The sequence below is a fragment of the Rissa tridactyla genome, chromosome 2 (genome assembly GCF_028500815.1).
Source record: "Rissa tridactyla isolate bRisTri1 chromosome 2, bRisTri1.patW.cur.20221130, whole genome shotgun sequence".
Classification (NCBI taxonomy): Eukaryota; Metazoa; Chordata; class Aves; order Charadriiformes; family Laridae; genus Rissa; species Rissa tridactyla.
In genome coordinates, this window is record NC_071467.1 from 55,923,625 (window position 1) to 55,950,886 (window position 27,262).

The 27,262-nt window shown below is 38.3% G+C and overlaps 1 protein-coding gene across 11 annotated transcripts in view; it reads left to right on the plus strand.

Annotated features, from left to right (window-relative positions):
• Positions 1–27,262, plus strand: part of PTPRM (protein tyrosine phosphatase receptor type M) — a 484,559-nt gene that overhangs the window by 408,667 nt on the left and 48,630 nt on the right. For all 11 annotated transcript variants that reach the window (XM_054191333.1, XM_054191334.1, XM_054191337.1 and 8 more), the window contains 3 exons: positions 13,626–13,713; positions 19,513–19,589; positions 22,428–22,464. In XM_054191333.1, coding sequence (XP_054047308.1) covers positions 13,626–13,713; positions 19,513–19,589; positions 22,428–22,464 — 202 coding nt within the window. The remainder of the gene's footprint in view (positions 1–13,625; positions 13,714–19,512; positions 19,590–22,427; positions 22,465–27,262) is intronic.

Sequence of the window (27,262 nt, forward strand, 5' to 3'; positions counted from 1 at the left end):
ATTTTAAAGAATACCATGTCCTGTGTCCAGCAAATCGCTAGCATCAGGAAGGTGTCCTAATCACTGAGCTGTCAGGTGAAATTTCAGTGCCACAGTCTGCATTCAAATGACTCCTGTATCCAGCATCAAAAGCAATTGGGACATAGTATGCAGTTCCAGGGTAAGTATCTGTTTCTGAGAGTTCTCAGTAGAAATAGATGCTCCCCTGTTACCTCAAGTTCAATACCGGTGGCCCTAAGGGATTTTTTCAATGCCCATGTCACAGAATCACAGAATAGTTGAGATTGGAAGAGCCCTCTGGAGGTCATCTGGTTCAACCCCCCTGCTCAAGCAGGGCCACCCAGAGCCAGTTGCCTGGGACAACATCCACATGGTTTCTGACTATCTCCAAGACTGGAGTTGTTTCTCCCCACGTGCAGGACTTTGCACTTCTCTTTGTTGAACATCAGGAGGTTCCTGCCAGCCCATTTCTCCAGCCTGTTGAGGCCCCTCTGGATGCAGTACAACCCTCTGGCACATCAGCCGCCCCTCCCAGTTTGGTGTTGCCACAAACTCGTTGAGCGTGCAGTCTGCCCCATCATCCAGGTCATTAATGAACCTGTTAAACAAGGTACGACCCAGTATTGACCTCCCTAGCACTCCAGCTGTGTAGTACTTAGTATATGTCCTTCATATATGTACTTCAGCTGGAAGTCTAGTCCCTACTGAGCTGACGTCTCCTAGCAGTAAGTCTTCCCCTGTTGTTTGAGCGGGGGTTTATCTCAAAGTTGGATTTTCCACCAAGTGTTGGGACTGGAACGTTTCAGTGCCAAGTCCCTCTTCTCCATCTATCTCACTCTTCATTGTTTTCTCGGGTTTCCTTGGCCGAATTTGGCCCATAGAGTCTAACAATACTTTTATTAATTAGAAATCATAAATACGGACTTTATTGGATTATTTTAAGCAAATAGTAATTGGCTTAATGAGAGACAGATGCCTGGGATCCTTGTATTGTCTTGTAAGGGAAATATTTATATAGAGACTCAAATTTTTGAAAGTTTTGTTTTATGGAGGAATGCAGAGAATAAAGGCATCTGCTGCTATTCAACAGAGCTTTTATAATGTTGGTTTGCCTCAATTAATCTAGCTTGAGTGCACTGTTCTAATGAAAGGAAATGTAGAATAAAAATGTAGAGCTGCAATGTATATAAATCTTGCAGTGTCTACGGAGAGCTGATAAATCGCTGTATTTTCCTCAGTTTATGCAAAAGAGGAAATGAAGAAGCAGATTGCAAAAAACAAAATTATACATCAAGTCGTTAAATCTCGATCTTCATTACTGAAGAATTGTTTTGATACTCAGCAAGATCAGAATCTGAACAAAAGAGCAGCTAGGTGACATGTTTGCAAGGGTCCTGCACATCAGAAAAAAATCCCCAGAATAATGTCATGGGTGTGATCCAAGTGCGGAACTATGATTATTCCTTTTCTATTATTAAAGCTGTGAATGTAAACAATATTTTGCTCTATTTTATCTCCATGACTAGCCCTTTTTTTGTTTCAGTTTCTTATTTCATAATCCATTTGTGTTACGTGGACTTTGCAACTTTTCAGTTAGCTCACTTTCATGTCCTCACCATATTGTCCATTGGAAAAAAACCTGTCTTGTCAAACAATTGCACTTCTCTTCCCTTTTTGTGAGGGTGTGTCTGTTTTCTGTGAATATTACGTTTGGTTTGTTAGTTTTCTATACCGTGCTCTTACTTGTACATAGCAAGTGTAAAACACTACCAGACTAGAGTAGAGAGAGACATCCTTGTTGTGCATCTGCCCAGTAAGTAACTGATGGCATTCAAATTGCCATCTCCATCTTCATTCCTGGAGACTGATTTTTTTCTGGGAGTTAGTCCAATACTTATTTCACTTGCAGAGTATATTCTCTGAATGTATGCTGTGTGAGTGATAAATAAGAAGGAAGAAGAGACATTTGCACCAGGACATTCAGAGATCTCCATTATATTGCACAAGGTCAATACAGGTTTAGAAGACTTCTCAAAGCTCTTTGAAAGTTTCTTTCTCAGGCATGAGGAATATAGTAGCTGATTACATGGAAATAGAGTTGGACAATCCAAATGTCCGTTGATAAGCTCCTGTGGATACGTGCCATGGTGAAACTGTCACTTGTGTATGGTATGTTTGTACTTTTCCATTGACAAAATACTAGTACCATGTATCTGATGTTAGCTTAATGATGCAGAAGTGGTCCTCAAGTGACAGTCTTTAGGGACAGCAACCTCCTTTGCCCCTTCCTCATTGTTAACCCAGAGTACTTCCTTTTCACTTTATCAATTAGCTGAGCCTGGGTCATTTGTGTAGCCTGTGATCCCATGTATTATATATTTGAATAAACTGTCTGGTTTTAAGCCTGGTTGATAAATTGCTGCAGGGATACCTCTCTTGGAATTAGAAAGTGCTGTATATACATTTCAAACATCAAAATAGGACAGTCCAGGTTGGTGAGCTGCTGCTATTCATTAGTGCACCTAACCAGACACTCTTCATTCTAACAAGTAGTCTTGGGGCTGTATTGAAGCGCTGCTGTCTGTCAGAATGCAGTGAGCATGCTAAAAATGATTAGGTTAACAACTGATAGCAACACTTGTCATCATTGTCAATCCCATTACTGCCGCTACTATTTTTATGCTGATTATCTTCATATGCTCTTAACTACTCTGTATTATTCTTTCAATAGTTTCTCAGAGAGGTGTGGAATCATCCAAGACCAACAGCACTTTTTTCAAAGTTTTTACCTGCCCACTCCTTTCCAGTAAGTGCATAGTTGTCCAAAGGGAAGATGATTGGCAGGAAGCAATCACAGAGTGAGAGCCTGCGGAGGGATGTCTGGGAAAAGGAAGCATAACTTTAAAAAGCCATAGCCAGGAGTTTTCAGTAGTGAAGTAGCGGGAGCTCCTGTCGCTGCGGCTCTACTGTGACCCATCACTGCTCTCCCCCTGCGCAGAGCAGTGTAGCAAACGATAGGCGCAGGGACTGGATGCCAGCCGGGAAAAGTGGGAAGTAGACACGTAGCTTTAGATAGAAAGAGATCTTTTTCTTTCGAACAGGGAAAATGCTGGGCTAAAAGTCAAGCCTGGAGGAATGCATAATCGTCTTTATATATACTAGCAAATAGTGTATTTGCAAACAAGCAAAGCAGACATCGAGGCACCAAAGTTTCCTGTGAAGATCAAAAAATGTAATGAACCAGCACAATGAAATGCTATCCTTTTTTTGAAAGGGCACTGCAAGTAGACCCTTATCTATTTGAGCCCTACTACTCTTACTTCCCCTGAGAAGTCCTATCTTATCCACTGGGGAAAAACAACAGTGTGCAAAATATTTGTGTTCGATCTGCGCACAGCAGTGTACTCTGGCTTTTATCTTGTAGTTTCGTATGATGTCAGTGTTGCTCTGTAGCAGAATTAAAATCTTATTATGTGAGCTTTGTTGCTTTCTTATCTTCTATCCAAACTATATTAACTAGAGCGGCCTAGATACGCTCACGAAAACCCTTGAGGCTCACTTAGTGAGCAAAATCTGAGGGGTGCTTTATCACTTTGGAAAGGTTAGATCAGCTGTGTGTACGTTACAACGTGGATGAAGATAGGAGGGGTTCTGTTCACTTCTCAAATTCAACATTTGTTTGCCTTTGTTTCGTTTCTCCACATGCTGTTTTCTGTTGCTTCAGGGAATTTTATTATGTTCAAGGTTTTTGCAAATTGTGTGGTTCTAAATCAGAAGCAGCTTGTCTTTATAAGGGATTTGAAGATGTTGTCAAGTTTTCTATGCTTGGGTCAACTGATAATTTAAAGAGTCAGGCAGTTCTTGTGAATTCTGAGCTCAGCACACTGTCTCAATTACAATGATTTATTCAGATAAAATCAGGCAAAAATATTACTGGATTTGCTAGAAATGTGTCAGAAGTCACCTTTCTTATCAGCATATGTGTCCAACAGTTCAATGTTAATCACCTTCTATTAGAAATAATCTTCAGCAAGCAGATGACAGAAGTGCACGGTTATTAAATAGTACTTCTTCAAATAATATAGTTGCTCAAAGAGTAGTGTCCTGGCCTACAGTGTCAATCAAGTCATGGAAAGTAAGTATTTTGCCATGGGAAGTAAGTATTTTCCACTTCAGAGGGAGTTTCTTGGAATCCTTAATCCTTGTTTGGTGCGTTACATAGCATACATAGGCAATTAGTGGAGTAGCTCTCCTCAATCACTACATAAAACATGAGTGAACAGAAAATGAACTACAATGCAAAGCTTACTACTTCCGTTAAATGCACACTATTGGTTTTCTTCTGATGACTGAAAAAATGTCTGTGTCTTTTCTTCTCCCCTCTCTCTCTTTTTTTCTCTCTCTCTGTTTTTCACTTTGATTTTCATGTATTTTTTCTTCTTTTTCTTTTTTTTCATCTTTTCATTTTTTCTTTCTTATTTTAAACCAATTGCAAACTCTTCTCTTTACTGTAGGAAAAAAAAATTCTGTAGTTCTTGCCTACTTTTTTCATAGCACATTGTATCTTTATGATCTGCTTTAATAACATTTCATTAGCTCTTTGAAACCATTCCCCGTGGCAAGCTTTTGTTATTTGTAAGGTAAATCACATATCATAGTGCTAATCTTTGGAGGAAAAATGAGCTAGACTCAGAAGAAATATTTAAATCTTCTATTAGTTTTTTTAATTAAACTTTAAAGTGCACGAAAAGATCCAAAATAATATTCTCAAAACTCTTAAGGTACCTAAAAACACTTAGTAGAATCCACCTGCCTGCAACATTCTGAGTTCAACAGAGAAAATCTAGGAGTGATGTACTTCTGAGTTCTAAGTAGTATTGTGGAAGGAATGTTTTGCTTGGCAGAAAGGCATTTGAAAATGAGTTGCTTGATTAAGAATTGGAAACAAAAACCAAGAAGAGACAAACCCACAGTTTTCCAAATTCTAATAGAGTAGCAATGCACAGGCATACAGCTACCCTTATGTAAATTTTAGTGACTCCAAACAGAGGGAAAGGGAATGAGAAGCAGAGTTGCAGCCAAGGAGGAAAGAGGAGTTGGAAGAAACCACTGCTAGGCTGTCATTCCCTTTCTTCTGCAAAGCTTACTCAACAGGAAGTCTCAAGGAGTCGTAGCAGATAGAGTGCAGATCTGTGATGCAAAAAATCAAAAGCCTGTGGCACCATTAACAGCAATATTGCAGCTTGCTCAGTCTGGAGGTTCCAGGCGTCTGTCGCTGTGGCTACTTGTAAAACAAGTGCAACAAAACAGCACCAGAAGTTAGCACTGTGACGTTGGAAAAAGGAGTGATTAGACTGATAATTTGGCAGCCAATAGCTACTTTGGATACCTTATCCTCTAATACAGGAGTGAGGCAAGTTTTCAAAGATGGGGGCAAAAGATGCACATTATCATCATCGTCATCGTTATCAATAATAATGATAATAATAACAACAATAACAACAACAACGGTAATAATAATAAGTGTTGTTAACTTTCCTGAATGAAGTCAAAGTTAGGTGGTCATAATGGTATCTTGGATACCTGCATTAGCTCAGAGTTGATGTCTCTGCCTTCACTCAATATCTTAAGTTACCTCTCCATTTTGGCCTTACTCAAACCATGTCATAGTCATCAGGCTGAGTATTTTCCTTCTGTCCAAGTCATTTGAGGTATTTACATGTTACCCTTCTGAAGATGGTATAAAAAAGTTGATTAGAATTTATCTTAAAACCCTTATCCACACATTCAGTGCACTGTATGTAACCTCGAGTCCTGCCCTTTTTGCGTAAATACCTGTGTCTTGATAAGTAGGAATTCTCATTAAGAAGTAAATAACTATGTACCTTCTTTTACTCCTGTAGTGTGCAATTAACACATGTAATTACATCCTTTGGAAGCAAGGAGATAGCAGAGTTACTGAATAATGAAGCGGATAATTTTGTTCACAAAAGGATGGATAGTGCCCATGTGGTGATCAATGTCTCACTGTATTTCCCCAGAAGAGGTTTCCTATCGAAGCACAGAAGTATTAGGTATTCAGTATAGCCTGCGTTCATTCACTTTATGTTCACAGACATTACAGTCACGAGTGTTGCTCCAGTTCACTGCGTTCTTGAGAAGGTACAAGGTATGATAGTTGTGAACAAAACTTTAATTACATAGTATGTTAAAAAAAAAGTGGGTGAGGAACAGGGAGATACAAAAATCCCACATGCTTTACATGAAGATGATTCGTTAAATCCTCCAAAAGCAGGAAATCTATTTTCATGAGAGGAAATAAGCACGGCTTGAGACCAACTTTAATTTTTTTCACACACAAGTTAAAAATAATATATCCTGCACATTAGTTACAGTGCAAGTGTGCATATTGTACCCAGAGGGTCCTTTCTATAAAAAAAGGATCATAAAATCCCATCAACATACTATATTTTTCTGCTGGAGATAAATCAGGAAGATTAATGAGGTTAAGTTATTGCTATCTAGTATGCCAGGGAATAAGTTTCTAAATTAGAATTTTAATTGTATGTTCTATTGCAGTCCTCTTACTAATTCACGTTTCACCATATTTCAAAATCTTTCCGTATACGGAAGTCTTAAAGAATTTTAAAGGAATGAAAGTAATGGAGTTTTTAAAACTCCAGTAGGTAAAATGGAAGTGGCTCTGAAAGCCTATAGAAACTAGGTTATCTCACAAATTTTTAGACCACTCTGCAGAATCTGTAAAGGTTTCTATTCCTGCCGTTGAATCTTGTGTGTGTGTGGCACACACAAGATGTGTGTGTGATTCCACACACAAGGTGTGGCAGTGTTAGATACTAAGATAAGAAATGTCTTCAACGGATCTCGCGAATAAGTTGGTTTAAAAAATATACAGATAGCAATTCTTTGTTAGTTAGTATAGATGTACTCCATGACACTCTCTTTTGCCGTATGGCCATGGTTTAAGACCAAATGCCAGTTGGTCACTGGAGACTAAATGTACTCAGCTACCAAAATCTTTCAGTCACAGATATATGCAATTTTAGAAATTGCATGACTTCCCTGTTCCGCAGGAGAGAGGACACGCTCCAGGAGAGACGTCAGGTGGGTCTGCGTGGTGGTTCCAGCCATGCCATGTGTTCTCCTACAGTATCTCTCAGGGGCCTCCTCCCTTGTCCTCTGGGTCCTCTCCCCGAGCAATCCAGGAGACTGTCAGGTATAGGAGTGGGCAGAAAAGAATACCTAATTCTTGGTTATCTTGTTCAAATGCATTTGACATCTAAAAACTAGCTTTCACTATGGCTGACACTCACGATCTTCTATTCCTGAAGGTTCTATTCCTATTCCTATTCTATTCAACACCTTCACAACTTTCACGGTGACTGACAAGTCGCTTTCACTTACGTTACTTCTCTATTCTTAAAACCAAGCTACTCTCTTGTCCTATAGCGTTAAGCGAATTTCATGTGCATGTGCTAACACTATTGTCAACTAGAGCTAACTCATGCTAACTGCTACAAGTATCTGTGTCATTAAAGGTACCACACCAAAGCAGTACAGGCCTTTTAAGAGGTTTTCATTATGCAGCTATAGCTTAACCAGACTGGCCAGCTTTCCAGGGAATACCAAAGCCTGTGACTTTAAAAATACAAATGTATTAGGAAATAGAGTAGCTGAAAGCATCTTGACACTGAAAAGTGAGCACACGAACACAATGACAGAATTAGTACCAGATTTTGTCTTACCGTGTGGTTTTAGTCCGTTTTTTGAAATCTGAATGCTAAGTCATGCTGCAGTTAGTCAGTGGAGGGGGTAACGATTCCCCTTCGATTTCCAGATCTTTGCTTTCCTATTCTTCGTCTTGTGTGTAATGGTAGACTAACCTAAATGCACCTAAGAAAGAAAAGACTCTGTTTCCTACCTCTGGCTATGCAAGCCTTTATGAATGGATGTTTTTGGGTTTTTTACATCAGTTCATGGAGGCACAACTGCATAAAGGAGCACCAGGAACAGTGTTAGAGTTGCCGTATGTCAGACTTTAAGACTGATCTGCACTTTTTATCTCACATTCAGAAAACCTTATGTAAACTGTCAGTCTAATTTTTCCAAAAAATTCCAAACAGAATGAGGGAGTTTTGGCGATAACATCAATATATTCTATTTGCAACAGTCTCTATTGTTTTTTTTTTCCTTCCGTGTCCAGACCTAGGTTTTAGTAGCACACTGGTAAGTGCTTTATTACTGCTGAAGGCAGTTTACATTGATTAGATAGATTTTCACATTGGCTCTTGCAACAGACAGTTTTCAAGGGCAGACACAGTAAAATGTTTTTTTAAATTCCATTATTTGAAAACTGGACATAATTCTCAGTGATTGAAGCTGACAGAGAAGAACAAGCTGATGGTGAATATATTCTCTAGTGGCACGTTGTTGTCCACAAATGCTTTCGGTGACCAAAGCAATGACTGAAGTATGAAGAGCTGCTTGCATATAGTGGGTTGCCATCTGTGAAATCTTCTACTACTGTTCACAAACACTTGGGGTGATTTATTACTTGCAGGTGATGCATTTTCAGTGATAAAATCTTTCCTCAAAGTGACTAGAAGATTAAAAATGTTGCTTCATAGCATGGACCTCTCTGCAGATTTCCTTAACATAACTATCAATGACTCTTCCTTCTTAATTCCTTAACAATCTAAATATCAGGTATTAACAACTGCATGTGATTATTTCAATTTTCTCTTTAAAAAAAACAGTTAATGTCATTAAGTAACAAGAACATCCTCGCATGCCAGATATTTTGCAGATTCTGAATACTGAAAAACCAATGAACTGACAGATTTACTGTACTCATAAATCTTGCCCTGTTCATTGAATGAGCCTGAAGGTCCTTGTCCTCGAAATGTTTATGGACCTGCATAAAATAAAAAGTGTATTTGCTAGGGTTTGTAAATAGAAGGAAGAGTCTAATGCAACACTAGGATCTTAACTCAGAGTTTAATGGATGCATTTTTTTCCATCTGTAATCTGCACATACAAAGTGGACATAGCAGTAGTAAAGGGTGATATATTCAGGTAAAACTAGCGACGTATCTTCACTATCAAACTCAGGGCATTTTAAGCATCTAATTTAGCTGCAACTCAAAGGACCTATGGTAGAAATGTAAGTTTTTTCTATATCTAATTGAGTTTAGATTAGCTAATTGAGCTTAGACGAGGACCTCCACTAGGACCACCGACAGTTGTCTGGTCTGACCTAAAGTAGACAGTGTGCGTAACTCTGTACATAGTTTAAAAACAAATTCAGGGACATGTATAACTGAATAGGTCAAATTACTCATTTTGCTAAAGTACATCTTAATCTGGTTATCTAGAAATAGCAATGGAAAAATGGATGTTATCAGAGGACAAATTTAGGGCCAATCAGGAAAATCAGACATCATAAAGAGTCATACATTTGAAAACAAACCCACAGATCAAACTTAAGATTGTTACGCAGTGGAATATGCCTTTATTTGTACCTCTAAATAATATTCTTGCTTATTAAGTAGGCAGAGCAAGATTTAAGATGTCTTTAAGTTCTCATTTCTTTGCTTGTAAGAGCTTGCATTTTGTAAAAGACATCGTAGGAGACTAACGCTGTTGTCACCTAGCAACTATGAAGTATTTTTTTAAAAAGTTGCTGCTTGGCTTTGGATTTATAATAAAAATAGTAATTCTGCTCAACACTTTACATTTGTAGATCTTAAAGTACTTACAAAGATGCATTATTTTTACTATCCTTAATTGGAAGCATGAAAATCTAGGATGGAAAGTGTGTTGCCAAAAATGAAAATCAACAGAGCTACAAATTACATATTGAAGATCTCACGCTAGTCTCCACGTTCCAGCCTCTTCAAACTGTATTTTATATAGGTCCCTTCCAATATTTTCTGGTCTTATGAATTTTAAATGAGGAAAGGGAATAATTTAAAAAAATCTGTATTTGCAATGATTATCTCCCCCTCTTATTTGAGATATTGCAGTTATTTTCTAGTCTGAGGGTCACAGTGAATTAGCCCTTGGCAAATATTTAATTTTTAATGGAAACCAGTGCAGCATTGACTTAAAGCAAGCAAAAGCTTCACGTGCATCCTAAGATGATCCTGCTGCTGCATCACTGGCCAGTTCTCATGCTGCATAGACACCAGTTCTGTATAATTCAGGCTTTTTCAGAAACTGTTTTATCCTGATTATTGAAATATTTTGAAAGAACAGAATGACAGTTGACATTGCATACTGAAATGTCTGCTGGAACAACAGCTGGCTTGAAAAGTGTTTCATTTTTCACATAGATCATGGAGGCTGGGTCGCCAGTGATTTGAGTTAAAGAAATACTTATTTTAAATGATTTGGGAAACGTCCTACACTCATTTTCGGTTTTCCATTGCCCTTGCCAGACATTTGGTGGATTGAAGCTGTTTGGGGTCGTATTTCTTCCTAATAGTCCACATTTCTAAGAAACTTTTAAGGACGAATTAGAATGAATAGCCGCTAAGATAATGTGTGGGCTGCTGTGCAGCAGTCTCCCTGGAGAGTGATATGTCAGGAAAGACATTAAAAAAATTTCTGTAATGAAACATATATTTCTTACAAGTAAGGAAGGATCTTGACAGATCATCTGTTATGAGGTATCTGCTCTGTTCTTTACTTGTGGGACAAATGGGATTTCTCCTTATAATTCATTGTGGATTATCATTCTGTTGCGGTTTGTGTAATGGCAGCACATGGGGAATTTCGGAAATGACACTCCAGCTGTCTTTTACAATAACTGTTTCTTTTTATGCTTTTGCACTGTAATACCTCTTCCTTCAAATTATCTTCTCTGTACACTTCTCATTGAAATAGCTGTGTGTATCCCAAAGTGAATTAAAAAGAAAAATGTATCTACATAAATTAGGTCTGTTCTCCCTATGTGATAGGTTTTATTTCATTCACTAATTTATTGATAAAAAATGGAAGGAAAATATATATATGGCGCTCTTTTTCTACAATACATTTTTAATGCAGTCAATATGCAGTAGCTGGAAATGTAAATCTGTCTCCTGGTTTTTGTTTTTGTGTGAGGTTTGATATATATGTATTCTAAAGAATAGAATTATCTATGTTGCAGATATATTTTTAGGATATATTTTATCTGTAAGGCTCGTTAAGCTTATCATTGTTTGGGAAGTTCCAAGCAGGTGGGAGAAATTGAACCCGTACATTAGCAGATGAGAAGCAGACGAGCTGCCCAAACGAGCACATTGCCTATTGTATATCTTCCCTGAATTCAATACCGTGCAAATCTTTCCCACTTGTCTCCGGAGATTTACTTTAATCGATTGGTTTAAAGCAATTTTGTAAAAGTTCATTAGTGGGACAGGGAGAAACGAGAAGTCCCTAGGAGGATATTTGGGTCCTCCATATTTCAAGGTATAGGCTCGGGAGCTTTATCAGCAGGACTCTTTCTCTGTAACAGCACGTGTCATGGTTAGTGAATTAAACCCGAAACCATTTCCTGGGTAATGTCTTATGGATCAATTCTGTGAACTAGTCTCTAGCAGAAGGACTGTTAGAAAACTAGTAGTAGTCTATCTACCTGCCTGAAACACAAAAGCCTGAGGAAGATACCAGGTCAAGGTTTAGAACGTATGAATGATAAGTTTGTTCTGCCTTTGGAGCTTTGCTGCTGAACATTTCCATCTCTATTTTGCCTTTCACTATGTTTAATCGTTCATCATCCAGTGTTGTCTGAGCGTAAGCGTGGACTTTGCAAGAAATTGAGACATAGGTCTTTGCCCATGGAGAGCAATTCCTTCTGCAGTCCAGTCTGGGTTATTACAGGAATATTTTCCATGCAGCCTGAGTTGAGAGTGCTCGGGAGTGGGAGGGCTTGCTTGCCTTAGACGCCGTTGGCAGATACATAATCAGATATTGATTGGCACCTTTTTGGCAAACAGCCACAAAGCTGTAAATCATTTTAGGATTTGCAGGGACCCACTTCTCTATCCTGGCAGGAATATGCATTTCTCAGAGCTGTACCCAATGATTAGGGGGAAACTTACATCATTTTTATCATTATCGTTTTAATCATTTCAATTTGCAAACCTTTAAAAATCTTCTAAGTAGTTGTGGAGAGAAGAATTACAAACAAATTGAAGCTTTTTGACAAGGCTTCTGTTTTTCTTTACAGTTGTTATTTACAAACTTTTTAGAAATAATGCATGCATTCCCAGGAGTTTCCATATCATAAGTTGGAAAGCAGCACTCTAATGAACTTATTAAAAGAAAATTCATCTTATACACTGAATGGCCCTGTGTTCCATTCACATCAGCAAGAGATCAAGGGTTTGTTTTGACTTTTATGTTCTTTACTAATGGAAATCATTGGGATTTGAACAACAGTGCATTTCAAGTATGAGGGCAAAGGACACTCATGGTAGTCCATTTAATGGGCATTATCTATTTTAAACCACTCAGAATGCGTTGAGGTCTTGTGAGAGAGATACGAACTTCCCAAGGTTTTCCCTGTTTAGTTTGGGACTTAGCCATTTTTGACTTCTGTTACCGGAAAAGTAAATCATGTACCTTCATGTCCCTCTTGAATCAAAAGGTTTAGTTTCCTGATCATTCTAGTAAAAAGATCAAATCATGAGTTAAAACCGGCCATCATCCTGATAGAATTCCACTGGCTTGTTTGTCAGCTAAATGTTTTTAACACAAGATTAATATTTTAATACTTACTACAATTTCAGTGATAAAATGCATCTACATTATATGACTTGCAATGCATAAATTAAGAAATGGTGTAAATGCTCCTTTAGACCACAGAATGCACAGGACAGATAGGGCATAACAACTTGCTTGCTGCCATTTTGGCAGCTTGTGTGTTTTATTAATGCAAAAATGTATTTTTAGCACCTTCTACTTTCTTATTTTCATTCAACTTATTAACTACAGTGCAGAGGTTGGGTGAATATTAGATTATGTTTTTCACAAAGTCACGTTATTTTTATTCTCTGACAAAATAATCATCTTGCTGGTATCATAAATTGTGTTCAAAAAAACCCCACACATGCTAGTTGAATCCAGATTTTTTAAAATGCCCATATATGTTTAGACCCATGAGGTCATCTGCCAAGAAGTAAGTGAAACTTGTGGATATGTCAAAAATAAAACACGTTAGTATAGTGTGCAATTCTGCGCTCAAATACTGGAGCAACTCCAACACTGATGATGAAGCTCCTTCAGCTTCGTTTGTGTGTGTATGAGAACTATGCAGAGAATCTGGATAGCCCAAATGAAGGACTCGGTGTCGCAAGCAGGCAACTTTGTGAAAGGTTTAATAGACTTCACGTGTAAATAATTTTTCTTGCTATTACCCAAATAATCTCATGTCAAATTTTAGATAACATCTGGAGCTATGCATAAATACGGTTTAAACAGGAGGCTGATCTTTCTGCTCAATTGGCTAAATGACACTTTAACAATACCTGCAAGGACTGTTTGCCTTTCTCCTTGGATTATCCGTAAGGTAACTGTTGCTGCCTGCTTTTCTTAATGTCATTTCTTTCCTTTTTTAGAGTTTCTTTGAAGGACAGTCTGCACCGTGGGATTCAGCTAAGAAAGATGAGAACAGAATGAAAAATAGATATGGGAATATCATTGCATGTAAGTGTTGACAACATAATTGTGCACTGTGTTAACTTCCCTTCAGAACTGGATAAGAATGACCACCAGCCTCGTGCTCACATCAGGCTTATATTCCTCTTCACTAATTAAGAAGATAAAAGTGAGGGAAGATGTTACTTTTTTTTTCTTGAGAAAACTGTCAGATTTAATGCATTTTCTCAACTAGCCTCTTGTATACCTTCCATCCTGTGATCAGCGTTTGGCTAATGGAGAATGACACCTTTAACCAATACTCGGCTCTAACAGCTCCCAGACTGCTCCTGGCAGCTTAGTGAAAGAGTACCCGTGATCACGTCAGTACCTTGATACTGGGTTTTGGATATTGTAGGAGTGGACAATACTGCTGCTTAAGTATTCCTTGATAACAGTTACAGCTATCCTGACTTACCCTCTTAATTCTAGACAGACTCTAAAGAAAAAAAAAACAGGATCTATATGTTTTACTTAAAAATACCAAGCTTGATAAAGATTAGATATACTAATAATCAAATAACTTGAGGAGACGATAGCATGCTTTGGTGAATGACCCCTAAATCTGGCATTATGAGGTTGCAAAACATTGTGGCAAGGGATGCTGCACATGAACACGGGGGCAGAAAATATATCAACTTCGGTAAAATTGTATTATTATTTACACACTGGTGGCGTTGCACTTAACAGGTAAGTTCCCGGTGTGTATGTAGGTGATGATCCCTTCCCTGATTGTCCCTTCACCATCCAAGTTTAAGATACCTGTTTCTACTGGCCAGCCAGAAAACGAAGCAGGTGTAAGCAGAGAAATAAGCAGCAGCCACAGCATGTTGGAAGTTTTGTAAGCATGAAAATGAACTTTAAGGAGGGATCATTTAATGATACTACAGGAGTTTAGAAATCATGTATAACCCTAGGTGCATGGGACAGCGTAGACGAATAAACAGTGCTGAACATTTGGAGGATCTGTGGAAGGAGTATGTAATGCGTATTTACACTGCCTAACTTCGGCACCTAGTCTACATGCTCATCTGGGCACAGATCTCCCGAGGTTTCCTCATCAGTGAACTACGTGGACATGACAGAAGGGAGGACAGCTCTTCTAGAGAAATTATTCAGAAATAGAGCCCATTTGAATGCTTCTGAATCACCACCTCAGGAGGTCCTCTTTGCAGTGGTTGCACAACGAGTCTAGAGAGACCAAGTCGTAACGTGGTGACCTACAGTAGGTGGTATGAATAGGCCTTTATATCACTGTGGCCCAGCTGGGCTGAGACAGTGTACAATGAGAAAAGAGCTCTGTAACTTGCTGCAGAAGGAGAAGGAGAACCTGCAGGAAGTGCTTGTGGAAGCAGAGGCCAGTTACGCACGAGATGCTATCTGCCGTATCATTTTGAATGGACATGGTAGTATTGCTGTGTATTTTGGATGTATACTGTGCTACTTACTGAAAAAGGAAATGAAATCCTCTAGGGAAATGTGAATATCATGATGGGCTGGAGCATATGCAAAAGAAGATAAGTTAGCTAGATGTGGTTCTGCTTGTTTCCCTCCAAGCAATCTTTAATGTGTAACAAACTTGTTATTTTGTGAGGATGTAGCAATACATTAGACTATTATCACTTAAGTAAAAATATTGAAGGCAAAAATAAGAATAGCAAAAAGTTTTTATGTTTATCCTTCCTTTGTGAAATTTTATTTACAGCCCAAGCTTATGACAACAGATCTTCTCTTTTAGTCGGGTTTAGTATTGTCAGTCCCCTCTTTAACATCACGTTAGCCGTCACCTTACACTTTGACACCCTTTGGTTGAAGAAAGCAGAAGACTACTAGTGCTGTATGTCTGAGGTAATGAAGTGGTGAGTAGCCAAGGGAAAACAAGTAAAAGATATTAGATACACAAATCAATGGCAATTACAAGTGATACTGAAGACTTTCTGAGAGGGTAAATATAACTCAGATCATTTAGATCTCAATTTACTTCTAAAGTCCTCACTATTTAGCAAAGGGAAGGAGTTGGATGGAGTTGTTATCAATAACACTTCCTATTTATGTGGCTGTGAAGACACAGGGACACAAGTTCAAATGAAAATCCATTAGAGTTAAAGGCAATATCTTAAAACAGAAGCTGAAACTGTACGCAGTTTGTCATTTGTTAAACACTTGTATTCAAATGGGGTAGTTAACTGTTTAATTATTTTATGTGGCTTTTTGCTGCCTAAATGATCACTTGTCTCAGAGTCTGAGAGTACAATTTTAGCGGGCCGCTTTTGAAAATTTGTCCCAGGTATTTGTATAACATATTTGCTTTAGCTGAAAAGCATTTTACTAAATTGCCCTTTTATACTATGTTTAAAGACTTAAAAAGACGATGGTTTGGGTGCCACTGACTATGGGTACATGATTATAATGAAATGTATATTTTTTCCTGTAAAACATTTAATGTATTTTTTTCCATCCATTTATCCTCTTTATTTAAATTTTCCCCAAGATACTACTGTTACATTATTGTTTGTAGTCATTATTGCTCTCCGAGGGAACTAAAACAATAGCACCAGGCGTCCAGCATTGGCCAGCATTGGCAGGAGGTTGTCAAAATGGCAATATGCTTTACATTACTGAAGTGCTGGGCGTTTAATTGGTTGCAGGCATGCCCTGCCCACTGTATGAAAGTGGCTACAACTGGTGAGCCGCTGTATCAACAAGCCCCATGGTGATGATCAGAGTCACCCACAGAAAACGTGCTCCTCCTTTTCTGAACACAGAAAGATTTGTGCTTTCTCGTTAGGAACTGAAACTAGCATGAATGCTAAATGAATCTTTTTTTACCTAAGAAAAAGTCTCGTTCTGTCGTAATTGTGTAAGGTTATGCATGGATTTTGTTAAAATCCATTGGGTTTTCCTCAGGAGAGATCTTGAGGTAGTTTCGGAATGGGGGGCTTCTGTATTTATTTTTACCTAACTCAATATTGACTAAATGAGAAGAGAATATTGATCACAGCTTTTAAAAGCAGCTAAAGATTTTAGGTGAGACATTTATAAAAGGCTTGATTTGCAAAGAATCAGCAAGGCACGTCCCAAGGAAGGGTCATTGGCTAGGCATACTAATCAACCAGCTACTCGAGGGGCTTCTTAGAGATCACAGTCTGCGGGCTGGCACACACCTGTTGTAGGTAACGTGGGGGGAGCGAGAATAAAATGCTTATATTCATTATCTATTACCATTTTCCACAAAGACAAATGGATTCTAACATAACTCATTTTGAAAGCTTAAGTGATCAGCGCAGAGTTAAATTTGATCTCCTAATAGAGGGCTATCAAAATAACAGTGAGCTGGAAAAGAGAGTATTTAAAAGCTACAAAAATTGTCAAGAGCAGCTGATGTATAAAGGAAAAAAATACCCTAAAAATCTAGACAGTTAACCTAGCGGCTATTTAAGAATTGACACACATGTTGGAAGAATATATGGCTTGTGTACCTCTCAGGTTTAAATCTACTTGACATAAGCACAGGCATAGACAGAGTAACATTTCTTTTTGTTGACCAAAGAATTTTTTCAAATCAAGAAGTGTTGCCACGCAGCAAGGAGTTAACTAGAGTTTTAAAAGCAACAAAAAAAGGGAGTCACTCCAGCTCCACTGCAAGTGAATGGGTATTGAACAGTCCATTACCTCCAGAATTCCCCAAAACTTAGCTGAGAATGCACTACTAGAAAGGATGCACGTGAGAAGAAAGCAGTTCTCAGGTGACCTAGGACATCTGTGCAGGACCAACCACGAGAGACTCGTGTTATTCCACAGTGACAGCTGAAGGCTAGGCAGTATATCCCGGGGTATGTGAAGTGGCATGAGATGTTTGTACTTGGACAACTAAATCCTGCCCTAAGTAACATAAAAGCGGAGATCTTTACTAGCCTGGGCTGGTCAGCGAGAATGCTTTTAAGTCAACAATGCAGGAAATCATGAAGATGTGGATGAAAACACACCATGAGTTCAAGCACGCTTGACTTCTGGAGTCTGCTGACTTCAGCAGAAGATGGAGCAGGTCCCAAAACTGTAAAAGCAGCAACCATGTCTAGAGCTTAGAAAGTTCCTAATGTGGTATCTTCCTTAAGCAAGATGGATTTTAAGAATTTACCAAACCTCTGTTCAAAAGAAACTGATAAATAGCTTAATTTAGCGGAGAATAGCCCAGCACTTGGATAAGCGTAGCTTGGTGAGCGTAGGCTCAGACCAGCACGGGTTATGTAATGGAGAGTCACATCTCTATAAATGTTTACTCTTGGAAAATCCAATAAGGAGGCTGAAAAGGCTGACCTGGTGAACGTAATTGATTTGAATATTCCAACAGGTTTGGAAAAACTCATTCTTGAAAACTAGTGGGTGAAATTATCACAAGAAAATAGCAAAATAAGAACTGTGTGGAACCTAGACTTACTATATTTGGTTTACAGCTGTGCTTTTTCTCACTCCCAAGGGAATCCTAGGGAAGCAAATGAGGCTCTGAGATCTGTAGTCCCTGAGACTTGGAGCATAAAAGAGGATAAAATAAAGAATTTGCCTCTCCTTTCCTACTCAGTCATTTGAAAATCTCTTGACTTCTAATTCTAAAACAGTGTTATTTCAAGAACCACTTGCCCTCTCCTTTCTCCCCCATAATGTGGGAAAATATTATGCTACTTATGATGAAGTTGGATTTTTAAGCCACTTCATGTTCTTTCATTCATTTCTTATCTCTTAGGATTTTTAAAGTTGAAAAAAATAGCTATTCAGAACATGGGTGGCAGGTTTCAGGTGCTCTAATGCTTATTTACATTTACAACAAAATAATGACAGTCATGAAGGTCTGTCGTCAGCTGCAAGTGATACTAGCTCAGCTAGCAAGCAGCATTCAAAAACAATAATATACAGGTATCTAATTATAATGCAAGAGTAACTTGTAAACAAAGCAGCAGTAAAGTGGCTATTTACCAGCTCTCCATCCTTGAGATCATAGCCTCAAATTGTTTTATCAACAACTTACGCACCATTCTGGAAAAGCCATTGTGTTTGGTTGTTTTCGAACCAAGAGAATCAAGAGGAGCATATGAAGTCTCAAAGAAGAAGAAGAAGAAGCCCTGCCAGCACAGAGAGATTCTTTTTTGAAGAGGGGGATCATCTAGCCTCTAGCACTTCTCCAGCGTTGCTGTGGTATCGTAAAGAAAATGAGGCAGCTGACAAGAAATGAATTCATGCCATGGTGTCTTGGATTGGAATACGGAAAATGGAGTTGAAAGTGTTTGCACATTCCTGGATAGATATAGATGTCCACAGTGGAACAAAATTCAGTCACAAAGCCATTATATGACTGCTTTGGCTTCGTCATTGTTTTATTTTGCTTTCTCCCTCACTGAAAACATAATGAGTTTCCTTCAGAAACTATGAGGTGGTAGTATGTCTTGTAGAATCACTTCAGCTTATTTTGCGTACCAGCAGAAGCATTTCCAAATGACTAAACCTTTGACAACTTAATGTTACTTACTTTACTAACAAAAGGTTTGGGGGGTTGTCAAGGCAAAAACCATAATTGCAATGGATTTCACATTAGAAATATTTAAGACATTCAGACTGAAAATCAGAGGCGATTTGGAAAGCCTTGCAAATGACTGAAATGAAGATTAAATGTAGATACAGTGTTTTCATGGACAACAAAACAAGCATGAACTTGCGAATACTGAGGTTTCGGTTGACTTTAGTGTTTTGATGAAGGCTGTGTTAACTGAATGTGTCTTTAATTACTTTTTTTTCTCTCCATTGATCCCATTTCAGATGATCATTCTCGAGTGAGATTGCAGCCCATTGAAGGAGAAACAAGTTCCGATTACATCAACGGAAATTATATTGATGTGCGTATACTGGTGTAGTCAACAAACAACGTTGTGTTCAGTCAAAGAGGCAACTCTTATTATTCTCATGCTACTCATAATTTGTAATAGATATCACAGCTAATGTCAGCTGCTAAACATCATTGCAAAGTATTGTCTTTGGAAGCTAGATGTACACTAAAGGAAAAAAAAAAGCCTCAGAGGTTTTGTCAATAAGCAAATGGAAGGAGTAATTTCCTCAATCTGCCACTAGTCGAAACCTTGCCAGCAGCACTGTATGGCTACTTTGCCTGCTGGTGCTTATATGGGCAAACAAAATGTTATTTTCACTTTCTGTCAACAGCTTGGCATCATTCCACATTTAAAAGAAAGCTGTTTGCATATTAATGTGACAAAACTCTGTAATGCCTAATGCAGAGATTTGCAATCTCTTGTCATCTCTGCACTTTTAAGTCGCCTTCAAAGTATATTCTGCAGCTGTTAACCAGTACTTCTAATGCAAGCAAGACATTTCATTAAATATGTAGGCTGTTTAATTATTGAAGGTGGCTTCTTTGTTCATTCTGCATCATGTTAACTTAATGTTTTACATTAGAATAAATTCTTTAAGAGACAAGGTGATTTTGGTTGAAAGAATGAACTCAAAAGTAGAATTGAAAATCATTATTAAATCAATACTATCTAAAGCCAGAAATCTATGGATAGCAAAGATAATAATTTTATTATTTACACGGGGTGCTAGATGTCGCTAAGTAAAACAAGTGTTGCTTCACAGGAAACTGTGTCTTCTAAAGATCTCTTGTTCAGCAGTGCCATCTTTGAAAAATGGTGTCACAGTTTGCAGTTCAAATTTAATCACCAGTATGAAACAGGAATACAACAGATGTTTTTCTCAGAGTATGAAGCAACTAGGGCTGTACAAGAAAAGTAGGTATTCCAGCTGTAACAATCTGAAGTCTGAAGTTGGAACTTTCTGAAGATTTTCCCTTCTACTGATGTTTATTAGCATGTTCAAGAACCATTAAGTTAAGCCCAGATTTCTGCTCAGTCCCTTGCTGTTTGAAAGAATAGCACAGTCACCAAGAAGTAGAGACACATATGGAAATATATTTCATTGGACATCCCACTAAACTCTAAAGGGAGTAGTCTGTCATGAAAGGAAAGAGAGGGTTCACACTGGGGACCTAGGTTTGCATTCACTTTCACACTTTCTCCAACATTCAGGATTGTTCTCATTTTAGGCTACTAGTATGTTCTTGTGTCAGGTTTGGTTCTGACTCTAAAATATTAGATGTGAGGAATAAGGATTTGAACCATACAGTCTCCATTAAAATGCGGGTAAGATAGCTGCATAGCGACCTTTTTTTTTACGTGTGGAAGTACAAGAGGATGGGGAGAGTGCAGCTGTAAAAGAAACAGAGGGTGAGAACCAAAAAAATTCTCTCCCTTTCTCTTCAATTCTTCCCCAATTCTCTTCATTGCAAAGCTTGGAGGACTGCAGACATCTTCCAAAGACAACTCTGCCACAAAACACAGCATTTTTTGTTTGTAATCTTTCTAGTCAGGTTTCCGTTAGAAATGCTTGTTTTTCTACTACAGAAGCAGCTGCAATTTTACTCTTGCATGTGATTATTAGTACAGTTGTTGTGTTGTCAGAATAAACATGTTAATAAGGGAATGGCATGGTCATAGTCACTATGAAATTTTAATGGATAAAAGAGAGGGGCAGTGATTATGCTGTATTTTTTCCCATGTGTTTTTTCACTGGGAAACAGAATCATTTGATCCCAGACACTAAGGATATTAGATAACACATAGCAGAAAAAAATCAGCTCTGTGGCTATATGAACACTTCTCAGTTCATAGACTTCCAAATTTTACTTCAATGGCATGTAAAGGAATCAATTCTGTAGTTGATGTTATTCTTTCTGTAATATTCAAGGTATCTTCAGTTGGTTTGAGTCTTTCCCTCCTTGCATCACTACCATGCCCCTTGCTGTTTTACAAAGAAATTGCAATGGCACACAAGCTACAGCTTTAAGGTCTTCCTCTTGATGTCTGAAAACACATCATAATGATTATTAAAAGATTAACACTGGTATAACTGAATTTATCAACATACAAGTGCATGATCTAAACCTTCGTGGACACTCCCATCATGTCAGAAACTCAAATACTATAAAAATGGTATTGTTCCTTACTGGCAACCTATTCAATGTTGCAAAGAATCCATAGGTATTAGTCTTTATTGCACAGCCAGCTTGTGATTAAGTCTCTCTTGTCATACGAGAAACAGAGAATTGTTTTAAGTTCTTCCTATTTAGATGTGAACAAGCATATTCGTACCAAACCATTTAGTCAAAGAATTTACCCTCCTTTTTACTGTTCAGAAACAAAACATAAACAAATCACAGTGGACGGAGTGAACATCCCCCCACCATTCCCCAGGCTGAATGCAAATCTAGCATTCTTTAGCTGTTAAAAAAGGGATAGGCTTTGCACTCAGAAGCAGTAGCTTGAAGGTATATCTCAGCCTCCATGAGCATCTGATGCCATTAGCTGCAAGTGCTAGAGAGGATTTCATGCTGTTCATTTTCAGCAGAGCCAACAAGGGACTGAAAGAACATATTACTTCTGTCCCCTAATGTACAAGGCTGCAACTTAAGTATCTCGCAGAAAACACATTGGCTTCTTTTTCCCCTTCTCCTTTGCCCTTCCCCAATGGAAAGAACTTTTGCATCTAATAGGTTATCTGTATTGTTCTGATTTTTACTGAATGCTACTCTAAATGCAGTGTCACTCATAGCAACATAGCCGATGTGCATATTGCTTATATATTTTTTTTCCAATTTATTTTAGGGTTATCATAGACCAAATCACTACATTGCTACACAAGGTAAGTTTATCATCCCTTCTTTTTGGCTATGTGAGGCTAAGAGGTTTGGGTACTTGGATTACAGTTTATACTCTTTAATATGTATTCTTGCCACAGTCAATATCTAGGACAGAGTAGACTCAATCACTTTGGTAGAAGCAAGCAAATTTAATTCTTATCTAATTTTCATGTATGTCAAGTAAGCGGTCCTTTACCTTTGTGTTTTGAGTAGAAAAGCAAAATACATCCTTTTTGGCAGAAGTTACTCAACATGTTCTTACCCATGAAAAAAGAAATGTCGTGGTAGAAACATTGAGCAAAATTTTCACAGAGACAATAGTGTCGTGAAAGTGTACGTTCTCTTAATTGTTTAATGATAACCAGGCTTAAGGTCCTTAAAATACAAAACACTTCAATTAGCAAGTTTTAGCAGAGCGCCCAAAGATATACTATGTTTGCAAGGGGGTTCTTCAAAGGGATCTAGAGAACCAATTTTATAGGGTATCATTTAAAAGCTTGCTTGTGAACAAGAACCTATTCCTTTGTCAAAACACAAATTCATTTTCAATTTGTACTTGTCTTCAAAGACATAATTTGCCCATTCTGATGCGCTTCTTATTTATTTTTTTGGTCAAGCTCAGAGCTGGAACAGGTGGGGAAGATGAGTCTTCTGTGACTGCTTAGTTATAATATTGAACAATATGCCAATCTCCTGCCTATGCTTGGATAGCATACGTGTGAAACTTTGATTGCTCCTCCACTGCTTGGAGGGAATCTTCTCTGTGATAGGTATTCTGTGACAGAGCTTCCTGCGTTTGCCCGTGGATCTGAAGAAGTTAAGCTGCACCCGCACACGTTATTTCAACACATGCCCAACCTTTTAAGAGAGCCAGATGGAGTACCGAGTATAATACACTAAAATAATCTTACCATGTTGGATTTAGATATATACTTTTTAATGGCTTTTTATTAAAGCAGAGAAAAAGTTCTTGGCCATGTCAAATAGGAGGTCTTACTGTGATTTGAGTTGTCCCCTAAGTAACCCAGAGTCTGCAGCCTCCAGTCCCCACTTCTAGCACTGGTAGGCTTCCTGTCTCTGCCTTTAGACCAGAATTAGAATTTGTGATCTTAGAAGATGAGCCATTTAAATGTGCTGCTTCTTCCACTTCTGCTACCTATCCGCCATCCCTCAGTCCCATGGCCTTTCTACAGATGAGCCAAACAGGAAAACTAGGACAAAAATGCAGCATTTGCTTTATTCCCGTTGGGCTTTTACGCCCTCCTCATCTGAGAAGAAATGGATTGTTCCATTTAACCTTTAGCTGATGATGCTGTTAGTTTTCACCTTTAATTGAATCCTAAATTTAAAAGATACACAGTTGGCATTTTACTTGCAGTTTGTAATACAGTTGTTTTCATCAGGAGGCTCACCAGAAGATCTCCCTGACAGCTTTCTGATAGGCATATGAGATCCCTATCTGAAGCAAGTTTAAATGCGGCTTTATCACTCATCATAATACTTGAATAGAAAATACCAAGCTTGAGGGTTTTGTATTTTCAGCTTTTAAAGCCAAGTACATAATAATGTATGAATAATGGGTAGATTTAGGTTAGATATCATGAAGAAATTCTTTACCGTGAGGGTGGTGAGACACTGGAACAGGTTGCCCAGAGAAGCTGTGGATGCCCCATCCCTGGAAGTGTTCAAGGCCAGGCTGGATGGGGCTTTGAGCAGCCTGGTCTAGTGGGAGGTGTCCCTGCCCGTGGCAGGGGGGTTGGAACTACATGATCTTTAACCCTTCTAACCCAAACCATTATTCTATGATTCCATGAATGTACTGAAAGTCTATGTACCAGATTCACAAGTGAATCCCGACAGTTTCTTTGCTACACTTTTTTTCCCTGATATGTTGTCAAGAAGGAGAATAAGAGTAGTAGGAACAAGTCTTGTTCCTAGATGTAAAGGATATATGACTGTTTCAGCTGCCAGTTCTTTGGGGCAGGTCCTATCAGTTTCTTCTGTGTAGGTGCAGCTGAGTGCACACATGGATGCCTAACCCCTCCCGTGGTGCAATGAGTGAGAAACTGACTCTCTGAAGAATATAAAATTAATTTTAAAATGGGCATACAATTTACAGCAATTCAAAATAATCTGCTGTGATTTTTTTCATGGATTACATCTTTAACATCTGATTTTTTAAGGCCAGTTGGGAAACAGATGTGTATCTCCACTTTGGAGAAATGCAGAGCACTGATCTCAAGAGGGTTATGTATTCTCTCTGGCTCAGTCCCTGGCCTGATGAAGAATCATGAGAAAGTTTCTTTTCCTTCCTCTGTCTCAGCTTTCCTATCTGCAGAACAGGGTTAAAAATACTCATCTGCTTTTTATAGTTCTCTGCAATGTCCTGCTAGATGCAGCTGTGTAAAGGCTAGTTACTGTTACTCTCCAGTATCCCAGCTTCCTGACAAAGCCTTTGCACAGTAGTAACGCTTCCAGAAAGATGCAATCTCTGTCTTTCGCAAAGGTGATAAGGTAACTAGGAATAATCTCTAAAACTCCTTTGAGGGTCTATATTACCTATGAAAGGAAAGACATTTATTTCAGATGTCAAACAGACTATGCCTCTGTTTGTCTTCCTTACTGGTAAATCTGTCATGAGCCACGGCTTGCAGTATAGCCAGCGATGTTCATGCTCTGTTTTAGAACACACTTTCATACAGATATGTATAAACACATCAATGCAGCACAACAGTTAGCTGCGTGTTTAATTCCCTTGATGTCTACTTTACATCAGTCTTCAAATAACTTTTCCAATTCTTCCTTTTCTCCTCCATCGCAGCTTTCACAGGTGCACATACCTATTGTTCTTTGAAGGAAAATATCATTACATGAGTCAGTTTTAAATCTCTGAGGAGTCAGAATGATTGATATTTAATTTTCCTATGTTCTTCTTAAGCTGCATTCAACATATCAACTGTTAATGAGCAAATATAATTGTTTGAAGTGAAAAAGTGGCAAATTTAATCAGTTCCTAATAGACTACCAATCTGCTTTTAACAGAGCTGGGAGTTGCATAATCACCTGTTTATTAAAGTGCTAGTGTCTTCCATACTAACCACAGTTTGACGTACAGACTGGTATCTTTCCACCTTGGCATTCATTCGTAACATCCTGCTGCTAATTTGAATTAGGGGGAGAAGCATTTTTTAAAAGACCTGCCTAATGGAGGCTCTCTCGACTAATAATCAAAAAAGGTTTTACTTCCATTTTAAGAGTAACACATTCAGAGTGTGCAATTTCAATTATAAAATTCACATCATTTTTCCTTTTATGTGATAAGTATAATGCGAGTGGTGGGCTGAATTTACAGCTAATAAAGATTTTTGGCGATCTGCTGTAATTGGCATCAACAGATGGGATCCGCACCTCAGTCACCGTGATTAAAAAGAATCCCTCGTCACAAGGGTCATGCAGAACCAGCAAGCTGGTGTAATTTAAAACTCGCTACTTTGTTTTATATATCCCTTGTTCCTATGGATATAATTCTTTAAAATTCTTTTACAGCAGAATATCGAGCTCTTGTATGATCAGTTCAATTTACTGGTAGCTAGGGGTTTTTTTTCCGGGAGTTAGGCAATCAATGAATTTAAACCAGGTCGTTTAGTGAGAGCATTATGTTGAATATCTGTATAGTACTTATTCTCACGCACACTACTGGATGTATTGCGTGACTGCTGGTGATCTTGCAGGTCTCACCCTGATTACTAAGCGGGAAAAATGAAACTTTTTTGTATTTACTTGTTCTGTGTCCCCTGAAGTTCACATAGTTAACTGAGCTATGACTTAGCTTCTTTTAGCAACTCCCTGTCAAAGGTTTTGTAACGCTTCCTTCACCACTGCACCAACAACTGTAAATTACGAGTGACAAACGAATGTTAATAGAGTTCTACAGTATCGCTCGTTGCCATTTCCACCAGGGCTGGTTTTCGAGCAGATCAATCATGTAAAACAGCAGATACTCACATGCAAGCTGCAGGTCTTGATATATGAAGTACATTCGTTTGTGCATCTCTGGCTTTTGAATATTCCTCACGGGTCTGATTGTCTCTGCTTGCTGCAACACGCAGAGCAGCCAGATCTGAGATGTTTTGTGGAAGTACTTCAGAACATATCTTAATGCCTGTAAAAAGTTACTCTTGAATATAAAGCAGCTTGAGATAAAACCTTCCTTTTCTCTATATCCAAATGCTAAACTGTTTCGTTTTGTGTATTACTGATTATGGAGACAGACATCAAGTCAAGTTTCAGTCAGGTGGAGTTTTTTAGGTATGAGTTATAAACTTCTGAAAATAAATATTTACAATGGAAATGTTTATAGTCTTCACTGCAGCAGCATAAACTTGCCACTGTAATAACCCCTTTCATATTCCTTCTCTTTTCTGCAAAGTACGTGTCTTTCTTCTGCACATGACCGTATATGTTGTGTGAACATTTTAATAACGGTTTTCAGAAACAAAAATACATTTTCTTTCAAACTGAAAGTTCCCTTTCAGGCATCTGAAGCAGAAATACTGCTTTGAATAATAATACTCTTAACTTCCTTGGCATGTCTTTTGGTTTTATGTTGCAGAAAGCTGTCAGAACTACAGCAGTGTGGAAGCTCCACACTTATCTTTACAAAGAAACTTTTGCTGCCGTGGTTTTAGCCTCCAGATGAAAATTAACATTTGAAATTACTTCAGGAAGAATTGAAAAACAACAAAGCAGAACAGTTCTACACGATTTTTCAGCTTTATATACGCTGTCGTTTTTGCAGGA